The sequence below is a fragment of the Patagioenas fasciata genome, chromosome W (assembly GCF_037038585.1).
Source record: "Patagioenas fasciata isolate bPatFas1 chromosome W, bPatFas1.hap1, whole genome shotgun sequence".
Taxonomy (NCBI): domain Eukaryota; kingdom Metazoa; phylum Chordata; class Aves; order Columbiformes; family Columbidae; genus Patagioenas; species Patagioenas fasciata.
In genome coordinates this window covers 2,752,115-2,763,027 of record NC_092559.1, presented here as the reverse complement: position 1 = coordinate 2,763,027, position 10,913 = coordinate 2,752,115, and the positions used below count along the sequence as shown (strand labels likewise).

At 39.9% G+C, this 10,913-nt stretch overlaps 1 protein-coding gene across 1 annotated transcript in view; it reads left to right on the top strand.

Annotated features, from left to right (window-relative positions):
- Positions 1 to 3,659: 3,659 nt before the first annotated feature.
- The window catches only part of LOC136114487 (transcription factor RFX3-like), an 88,839-nt gene continuing 81,585 nt past the window's right edge, over positions 3,660 to 10,913 (top strand). The window contains exons 1-2 of the mRNA XM_071801574.1: positions 3,660 to 3,776; positions 10,425 to 10,522. Coding sequence (XP_071657675.1) covers positions 3,660 to 3,776; positions 10,425 to 10,522 — 215 coding nt within the window. The remainder of the gene's footprint in view (positions 3,777 to 10,424; positions 10,523 to 10,913) is intronic.

Sequence of the window (10,913 nt, the reverse complement as noted above, 5' to 3'; positions counted from 1 at the left end):
AGGGTCCAGCGTAGGGTAACAAAGATGATTAAGGGAGTGGAGCACCTCCCTTATGAAGAAAGGCTGAGGGAGCTGGGTCTCTTTAGCTTGGAGAAGAGGAGACTGAGGAGTGACCTTATTAATGTTTATAAATATATAAAGGGTGAGTGCCACGAGAATGGAGTCAGGCTCTTCTCAGTGGCAAACAATGATAGGACAAGGGGTAATGGGATCAAGCTGGAACACAAGAGGTTCCACTTAAATTTGAGAAAGAACTTCTTCTCAGTGAGGGTGACAGAGCACTGGAACAGGCTGCCCAGGGAGGTTGTGGAGTCTCCTTCCCTGGAGACATTCAAAGCCCGCCTGGACACATTCCTGTGCGACCTCTCCTAGGCGTTCCTGCTCCATCAGGGGGATTGGACTAGATGATCTTTTGAGGTCCCTTCCTATCCCAAACATACTGTGATACTGTGATACTAGGTGGGTCACCTTGCCATAGAAGGAGATCAGGTTGGTCAAACAGGACCTGCCTTTCATAAACCCATGTTGACTAGGCCTGATCATATGGTTGTCTTGTATGTGCCGTGTGATGTTACTCAAGATCATCTGCTCCATGATGTTGCCCAGCACCGAGGTTAGACTGACAGGTCTGTAGTTCCCCAGATTGTCATTCCGGCCCTTCTTGTAGATGGGTGTCATGTTAGCCAACTTCCAGTCAAATGGGACCTCCCCATTTAGCCAAGATTACTGGCAGATAATGGAAAGCGGCTCAGTGATCACCTCTGCCAGCTCCCTCAGCACCCTTGGGTGTATCCCATCTGACCCCATAGACTTGTGGGTGTCCAAGTGGTGTAGCAGGTTACTAACCATTTCCCCTTGGATTATTTGGGCTTCATACTGTTCCCCATCCCTGTCTTCTGGTTCAAGGGGCTGGGTACCTGGAGCACAACTGTTCTGACTATTAAAGACCAATTATCTTTGAATGGTCATGGTGATTGGAAGAGGTTTCTGACAAGTGGAAGGGAGCAAATATCATTCCAGTCTTCAAGAAAAGCAAGAAGGAAGATCTGGGGAACTACAGGCTGGTCAGCCTCACCTGGAAACTGAAGGACAGGAAGGTATCTGGTAGGAGTCAGTATGAATCTATGAATGGGAAATCATGCCTGACCAACCTGATAAGCCTTCTACAATGAGGCAACCAGTGAAGTCGACTGAAACTGGATGAATGACCAGACGCAGAGGGTTGTGATCAGCGGCACAAATTTCAGTTGGCAACAAGTCACTAGTGGTGTCCCCCAGGAGTCTATACTGGAGCTAATACTTTTTGATATCTTCATTAGTGACCTGGAAAATAGGACAGAGTGCATCCTCAGCAAGTTTTCAGATGATACAGAATTGGGAGGAGCGGTTGATAGACCAGATGGCTGTTCTGCCATTCAGAGGTACCTTGACAGGCTGGAGAACTGGGCAGAGGGAAATCTCATGAAGTTCAACAAGTGGGAATGCTAAGTCCTGTGTCTGGGGAGGACTTAGCCCAGGCACCAGTACAGGCTGCAGGCTGATTAACTAAAAAGTATCTTTGCAGAGAAGGAAATGGGTATCCTCATGGACAAGAAGCTGAATGTGAGCCAGCAATGCACTGTCGTGGCAAAAAAAGGCCAACAGTATCCCTGGCTGCATTCGGAAGAGCATTGCTTGGAGGTCAAGGTAGATCCTTCCTCTCTACTCAGTGCTAGTGAGGCTGCATCTGGAGAACCATGTTCAGTACAAGAAAGGCATGGATTTACTTGAGCAAGTCCAACAAAGGGCCACAAAGATGATTAAGGGACTGGAGCATCTGCCATATCAGAAGTGGAGAGAGCTAGGAGTATTCAGCCTGAAGGAAAAAAGGCTCAGGGAGGATCTCATCATTGTATATAAATACCTGATGGGAGGGAGTGAAGATGAGGGAGTAAGACTCTTCTCAGTGGTGCTCATTGACAGGACAACAGACCATGGGCACATATGAATGCTCAAAGACACTTTTTTTACTGTGAGGATAGTCAAGAACTGTATCAGGTTGTCCAAAGATGTTGTGGAGTCTCTATCCTTGGAGATATTAAGAACCCAACTGGACATGGCCCTGAGCAACTTGCTCTAGGTGACCCTGTTTTGAGCAGGGAGGTTGGACTAGGTGATCTCAAGAGGTCCCTTCCAACCTGAACGATTCTGTGCAAAATTGAGGAATTCTCTAATTCATAGTATGTGTAAGTCATCCTCAGTCTTCTTTCTGATACTCTAAATAGTTTGTGGATTCTTTTTTTGGTTGGGTTTTTTTGTTTGTTTGGTTTGGTTTGTTTTGTAAGGCGTTTTCCTTCGTTGTTGGAGCATTTCTATGGTCTATCCAGATTTTGAATATTCCTCTTAAAAATGTCAGTGCCACAATCTCATGTACTTTCCTAGTGTGTGCCTCACTATTTTGATAGGGGTAACACTTTCTGCTAAAGCAAGCTTACTTGAGTTACTTTTTCACTATGACCTTTAAAATGCTTTTTCAGGGTCTTCTTTTCATGTTGCAGCCCCTCATTCTGTCACCTGCTAGAGCTTTAACTCAGCATTTGAATATGAAGAATTTATAGTGCAACTCAGTAAACCAGAGGAAGGACAGCTTTGAAGAATGGGTAGCCATTTACAAGCTGATGGGAGGACTTTGACTGATTTCTGGTTTTTATGAGTTGTTCCTTAAGTCACATAAATAAGCCAGAAAAGTTTCTGTTCATTTACATTATTAAATAAGATATTTTGAGTGCAAGGAAGGTAAGAGAGAACCTTGAATATTTCAGCACATAAGGATTTTAACTGTTTCAGGAAGAAAATGAAGAGAGAAATTCCTGGTGTTGCATATTTTACCCATTGTGTTCTTACAGTACACTTTTTCAGTGTATGTTAGTTCTTTCTGAAAGCTGACAATATTAGAGGTACTGTAATTTACTTGTATTGTGATTACTATAGAAATTACTCTCTTAGTTCTTTAGAATTGTGATGAGTTGGTATGAAATGTTTCCATTGTTCAGTTTAATTGCATTTATTATTGCAAGTCTTTTTGTGAAGGCATGCTTAATTAAGAAGTAAACATTTATATGTGCAGCTTCTAGAATTAATTATTTTCGTGCATATCGGTAGCTTAAAGTGTGTCATCTTTACATGGTATAAGGTTTTGAGCCTCCTATCAAAATTTGACAATAGTTGCAGCTAACGTATACAAGTGTAGTTAGAGAAGAATCAGGCCTGTGAATGGATTTTTTTCTGAAAGTTCTTTACCTCAAAGCAGTAAGTAGGTTTGTGTGCACATTGCTTCTGATTTGATAAATGTATTTGCAGACAAAAACCATGAAGTCCAAAGCTTATAGTATTCTCTTCTTGATGTGCTACAAGCTCTAAGCAGACCTTAGATTAGACAAAGCAATAATATGTAATATGAATTTTCTAATATTTTAAAGCATCATTTTAAAAAAGGAAAAATAAATTAAGCATCTCCATGTACTCATGTAATAGTATGCGAAACAATCTTTAGCTAATCCCCACATGGGATTTTGGGTGAATATCCTTCTTTTAAGATCCAAACAAGGATAAGTGACAAAAAGCAAAGAAGTTTGTGCTGAACTTTTAATTTTACATTTTAATTTTATTCAGAGACCACGATGCAGACATCAGAGACTGGGTCGGACACAGGTTCGACTGTGAATTTACAGGCATCTGTGGCTGGCCAGGCAGCAGTGCCCACACAGGTAGTACAGCAGGTACCGGTTCAGCAACAGGTAGGTGTCTATTAATTTTGGGAAAACAAAAAACCCCGGCAAGACAGAATGATGCATTTCAACATGTTTAGGGAAGAACTGACTGTACAAAGCTGCAAAAACAACTCTTTTTCACTGTTTTACTCAATTTTATTTTGCTGGAACTAAAATAGCTACATAAGCAGACATGGAATTTTCAGGGTTTATTTCTTGAGCTAGAATATCTGGCAACCACCAGAAATACATATATATGATTCTAAAAATAGATTACTATGAAATGCGTGCAATATCTCATTAAAAATTACATTAATTTAAGTTATTGAAATTCACATTTATTCCTTTGAAAGGTTGATAAGGAATAAGGAATTTTTGAAATAAATACAATATAGATGTAAAATACAAAAGCAATATCATTTTGTACTTCTAAGCTGGACTCCCTGCAGTTTCTTGCACAACTGCAGAAAGGTATTTGAATTAAAACCATATGTAATGCATAATTTGGATTTGCCAGATAATTAAAGGGGCTTCTGAAGCAGCCAGCTCAGCTCGCACTTCTGTGATATGATTAATCACCTACGCAGCCCCTCCAACATTAAGAGGGAGTGGTGTATGGGGAGATTGAGGAGGGGAGTTGGAAAACAGGAACTGAATGTAAAAAGTCATGACTTTTGTCCAAGACTCCTTTAGTATGTGTAATTTAGCTTTTTTTTATTAATTATTTATTCCAGTTGGAAGGGACCTACAACCACCATCTAGTACAACTGCCTGACTACTTCAAGCCCGACCAAAAGCATATTATTAAGGGCATTGTCCAAATACCTCTTAAACACTGACAGGCATGGAGCATCGACCACCTCTCTAGGAAGTCTGTTCCAGTGTTTGACCACTCTCTCAGTAATGTTTCCTAATATCTAGTCTGAACCTCCCCTGATGCAGCTTTAAACTATTCCCACTTGTCCTGTCACAGGATACCAGGGAGGAGCGATCAGCACCTCCCTCTCCATTTCCCCTCCATTCAGCTGTCAGTGTTTTATGTTCTTTGGGTGAAATCTGATGTTCTTTTTCAACATAAGTTGGCTTTACAATTTCAAAATAAAAAATATTAAAACTGAGAATAACTTGTTAAATTATGTAAGTCTGTTTCTGTGCTAGTGAATCACTGTTGTCTAAATTAAAATTTCTAGCATTTTGTTTAGTTTTAAAATTTAAGCTGATGAATTTTTCTGCATGTTCTTTGCAGTGTTGTTTAACTCATACATTTCACTAATATTTTTTCCTGGTATACAGGAACACATCCAGATGGCTTTTGAATATCTCCAAGGAGTGAGACTCCACAATCTCTCTGGGCAACCTGTTCTAGTGCTCAGTCACTGTCACAGTGAAAAAGTGTTTCCTGATGTTCAGATGGAACCTCCTGTATTTCGGTTTGTGCCTATTGCCTCTTGTCCTGTCACTAGGCACCACTGAAAAGAGCCTGGCTCAATCTTCTATGGACCCTCCCTTCAGTTATTTATACGCATTAATAAGATCCCACTCACTCGAAACCTTCTCTTCCCCAGGCTAAACAGCCCCAGCTCTCTCATCTGGGAGCCCAGAACTGGACACAGGACTCAAGGTACACAGTACTCAACTGGTGCTGAATAAAGGTGAAGGATCATCTACTTGGACCTGCTGGCAATACTTTGCCTAATGAAACCCAGGATACCATTAACCCTCTTTTTGGCAAGGGCACACTGCTGACTTATGTTCTGCTTGGTGTCCGCCAACACCTGCAGGTCCTGTTCTGCAAAGCTGCTTTCCAGCTGGCTGGCCCCCACTGGCATGTACGATTCCTTGGGGTTGTTCCTCCCCAGGGGCAGGACTTGGCACACCTCCTTGTTGAACTGCATGAGGTTCCTGTCAGCTCATTTCTACAGCCTGTTGATATCTCTCTGAATGGTATTCTCCAAAAGAGTTTTTACAAAATAACGTTTCCTGCAGTTGCTAGGCCCTGCCAGAATAGAGGAGGCTGTTAAAATTTTTAGTCAGTACTCTTGTCGTAAACCACCTTATATGTCTTCTGGAGGGGCCTGGTTTATATTGGCCATTTCTGCTTATTCCTGACGACAGAGCACTGTTCTATCAGTCTTCTAGGGTCATCAATGTCTGGATTTGTGCTGTAATCCAACACAAGATCCCTCAGTGCCTCAAAAGTGATCTTTTCTTTGTTGCATTTATGGTGATGCCTTTAACCTTTAAATGACACTTTCCTCCAGACTGCAGGTAGCAGGACCCCCAGGTCCTTTTCTGCAAAGCTGCTTTCCAGCTGGTCGGCCCCTAGCCTGTACTGGTGCATGGGGTTATTCTTTCCCAGGTACAGGACTTGATGCTTCTCCTTTTTGAATTTCATGAGGTTCCTGTCAGCCCATTTCTTCATCTTGTTGAGGTCCCTCTCTATAGCAGCACAACCCTGTGATGTATCAGCCACTCTTTCCAGTTTGGTGTCATCATCAAATGACTGGGCGTACACTCTGCCCCATCATCCAGATCGTTAATGAAGATGTTGAACAGGACTGGACCCAGTATTGACCGCCTAGAGTACACCACTATTCACTGGCCTCCAACTAGACTTTGTGGCACTGAAAGGCTTTTGCTGAATTAGGGCTTTTATATTGATCTCTAAGTTAAATCTCTATTACAGAATCACAGAATGGCTGAGGTTGGAAGGGACCACTGGAAGTCATCCCCCCTGCTCAAGCAGGGTCACCTAGAGCTGATTGCCTAATAACATGTGAAGAGAGCTTTTGAATATCTCCAAAGGGGGGAAAATCCACAACCTCCCTGGGAAAGCTGTTCCAGTGCTCAGTCACCCTCACAATGAAAAAGTGTTTCCTGATGTTCAGATGGAACCTCTTTGTTTCTGTTCACGCCCATTGCCTCTTGCGCATTCACTGGGCACCACTGAAAAGAGCCTGGCTCCATCTTCTTTGTACTTTCCCTTCAGGTATTTATACACATAATGAGATTCCCCCTTCAGCCTCTGGACTAAACAGCTGCAGCTTTCTGGGCCAACTAGACTTTGTGCCACTGTTCACCACCTTCTGGGCCTGGCCATTCAGCCAGTTTTCAGTTCACCTCACTGTCTGCTCATCCAGCCCATATTTCAACAGCTTCTCCATGAGAACCTTATGGGAGACAGTGTCAAAGGTCTTCCTGAAGTCTAGGTAGACTATATCCACTGCTCTCTCCTGGTCTACCAGGTCAGTTATTTCATTGTAGAAAGTTATTAAGTTTGTCAAGTGTGACTTTCCCTTGGTGAATTCATGCTGACTACTGATTATTTTGTTGTCATTCATGTGCTGGGAAATGGTTCCCAGGATTAGTTGCTCCATCACCTTTCCAGGGATTGAGGTGAAGCTGACTGGCCTATAGTTCCCCGGGTCATCCTTCTTGAAGACATGACTGATTTTTGCTTTCCTCCAGTCCTTGGTCACCTCTCCTAATTGCCATGGTCATTCAAAGATTATTAAGAGTGGCCTTACAATAATATCAGACAGCTCCCTCAGCACTCATGGGTGCATCCTATCAGGGCCCATTAGGATAAAGTCTTTCTAATAATATACTAACTTTGTAAATGAAGCTTCTGTGATGCTTGGACTTAGTTCAGCTTTATAGAAGGCTTAGTGTGGTTAACTCTTCTTAAACTTTGCTTAAAAAATTTAAAATGAGACAGTTTAAATCAGCATATATTTTCAATAAGATATTACTTATCTTTTAGTGTTACTCTTTCCAATAATACTGTTTCACGGAATATTTAATCTGTTTTGGACTTTTTTGTGATTATATTGGATTGTATTTTTTCAGTTGAGTCTTATTTTGAAAGAAGTCATGTAAGGTTTCAGAGAGGAAAATTAGAAGTGTTTTAGGAGCAGACTACTTTATGTACAGACGAAAAATTCAGAAGAAATAATTTATTTTTTAAAATCCTTTCCTGTAGTTATGGAGGGAATAATTTCTCAATGTCTAGATTATTTTCTGCTAAAATAAATATTTTCTTTAGACACTGACAATATAACTATTACTTTCATGAAAGTCTGATATGGTGCTCCAAATGAAGAAAAAAAATGTCCTTAATGAAAAACTAAGATTCCCTTCTGAGTGTGGTGGCAGTGGCTTCACAGGTGTTTTCAAACAACACAGCAATTGTCATTTTTGGCACCTTGAATAGTAAAGGGAGAAAGCTATACATGTGCAAGTAAAAAGTAGCAAAAGTAAGGCCAAAACTTGAAGAGCATAAGTAAATGACATTTAACATCCTGCAAACATTTTCTTTGTCTTATGTTTCCTCAAATATGATTTTCCACTCATGTATCATTCCTATTTTAACATGCACTCTTAACCATGAGGTAGCAAGCTGATAAGGATTTTAAAGTAATCTCATTGACTTTATGATTTATGTAATGCATACAGAAGAATTTGAAGAGTAAAATTAAAAACAAGCGTCTAATCAATTTTAGAAGGTGTGTCCATGCATCAAAAGTTGCACAAAACAAATCTTCCCATTCAGCATAAAATATGACCATAGCATTCAGAAATAATTGTATAATTAAACTGGACATACACACTTTTGCTAATCAAAATTGGAGCTTAATGCAAAATAAGATTTTACATATGAAAAAGTCATGAAGTAATATTGGTCATTTAGCTAAATATTAACATTACAGCATGCGCTGCTTTCCAAACGTATTCCAGAAATTGATGTATTAAGATGGATTTTTTTTCTTTGAGAACAGAAAGCTTCGCATATCCAACTCTTTTGTTTGTTTGTTTTTGGGTGTTGTGGTTTTTTTGTTTGTTTGACTTTTTTTTTGTTGTTGTTGTTTTGGGGTGGTGTTGTTTTGGTTTTGGGTTTTGTTTGTTTTGGTTTGGTTAGTGGTGGGGGTGGTGGTTTGTTTTGTTTTGTTTTGTTTTTTCTTTTTTTTTAAGGCACTGCACTTGATTATTTCATTAATTGTACATAGTTTTATCTTGCCTTAATGATAAGAGATGTATTTTTTGAATTTGGGAAATTATAGTTCAGGAATGCTGTTAAGGGATGGCAGACCATTGTCAGTTTATGTAATGGTTCACATGAAAAATCAGCAAACTACTGATTTTTCTGTTAGGTTGGTGCAAAAGGAATTGCGGTTTCAGACCATTAATTGTAAATCATTATAACTAGGCTCAAATACATCTTTATTAATCAAAATAGGAACCATTACAATCAACGCATTTTTGCCTACGAGAAATAAGTTTGTTTATTCCTGTAGCGTAAAAATCTGTGCTTCAGGATTCGATGAACTCTTGGAAAGCATTTTCTGTATCCTGCTGGTTGTGGAAGCATTTTTCCTGCAAAAAGTTGTCAAGATGCTTGAAGAAGTGGTAGTCGGTTGGCGAGAGGTCAGGTCAATATGGCAGATGAGGCAAAACTTTGTAGCCCATTTCGTTTGACTTTGAAGCATTGGTTGTGTGACGTGTGGTCAGGCATTGTCATGGAGAAGAATTGTGCCCTTTCTGTTGACCAATGCTGACTGCAGGCCTTGCAGTTTTTGGTGTATCTCATTGATTTGCTGAGCATATTTCTCACATGTAATGGTTTCACCGGGATTCAGAAAGCTGTAGTGGATCAGACTGGCAGCAGACCACCAAACAGGGACCATGACCTTTTTTGGGTGCAAGTTTGGCTTTGGGAAGTGCTTTGGAGGTTCTTCTCAGTCCAGCCACTGAGCTGGTCATCGCCGGTTGTCATATAAAATCCGCTGTTCATCACATGTTACAGTCCAATTGAGAAATGGTTCGTTGTTGCATAGAATAAGAGAAGATGACGCTTCAGAACAACGATTTTTTGGATTTTTGGTCAGCTCATGAGGCACCCACTTATCAAGCTTTCCACTTTGCTTCAAATGCCAAACAACTGTAAAATGGTCGATGTTGAATTCTTTGACAACTTCTCGTGTGGTTGTAAGAGGATCAGCTTTGATGATTGCTCTCCATTGGTTGTTGTCAGCTTCTGATGACCAGCCACTACACTCCTCATCTTCAGGGCTCTTATCTCGTTTGCACAACTTCTTGAACCACCACTGCACTGTAAGTTCATTAGCAGTTCCTGGGCCAAATGTGTTGCTGATGTTGCGAGTTGTCTCTGCTGCTTTACAACCCATTTTGAACTCAAATAAGAAAATTGCTTGAATTTGCTTTTTGTCTAACATAATTTCCACAGTCTACAATAAATATAAAATAAATAGTAAGTAATGTCAGTAGCAGAAAAACATAAAGCCAGAAAAGCCCATTAATATGATGTATAACATAACAACATTTATTTAAGAATGTATTCCAATATCAAATGGCTAATTTCAACAATGCAAAAACTGCAGTTACTTTTGCACCAACCTAATAGATCTTGTGCTTTCCAGATGGTTCTGTCTTTGGCATTGAAAATACCCATACTCTCAAGGGTATGCATCCCCAATGTTAGTACTCCTCTTACAGACTTACAGCACAATATTATATTCCGTGGTGTTTATTAATTGTGAGAACAGGGGTGCCCCATGACTGAGAGTACTGTTTAGAAACCATTAGATGCACTGAAGCACTAATCATTCTTTTTATAAGGTAAACTATCCTATATTTCTGGTATTCTTTTTTTTGCAGGTACAGCAAGTACAGACTGTGCAACAGGTACAGCATGTCTACCCAGCCCAGGTTCAGTATGTAGAAGGAAGTGACACAGTCTACACAAATGGAACTATGTAAGTTGGTTATTGATCAAAATTAGAATGTTTACTAAAGTATGAAGTTAAATGCACATTCTTTTAATGACATCATATGGGCAAAGAAAAATATTTGAACAAAAACTTTATTTTTTTTTAATTTTAATTCATTATTTGGGTGAAAACAAGTTGAATTCATATCACTTGAATTAATCTAAAATGAATTCAGGTAATTGTTACAGTTAGATATAGTGTGAAGCTAGATATGCAGCATTTTTTGGGGAGGGGAAAAAACTTAAGTTCATAGACGAGTTTTAAGTTACGCTGATAGGAAGGATTATCTGAATTTGTCTTTAAATGATGAGAATATGTCCTTTTGCTTCTCTCTTAGACTCTTCTATTTCCTGAACATTTCTTGATGCAATAAACA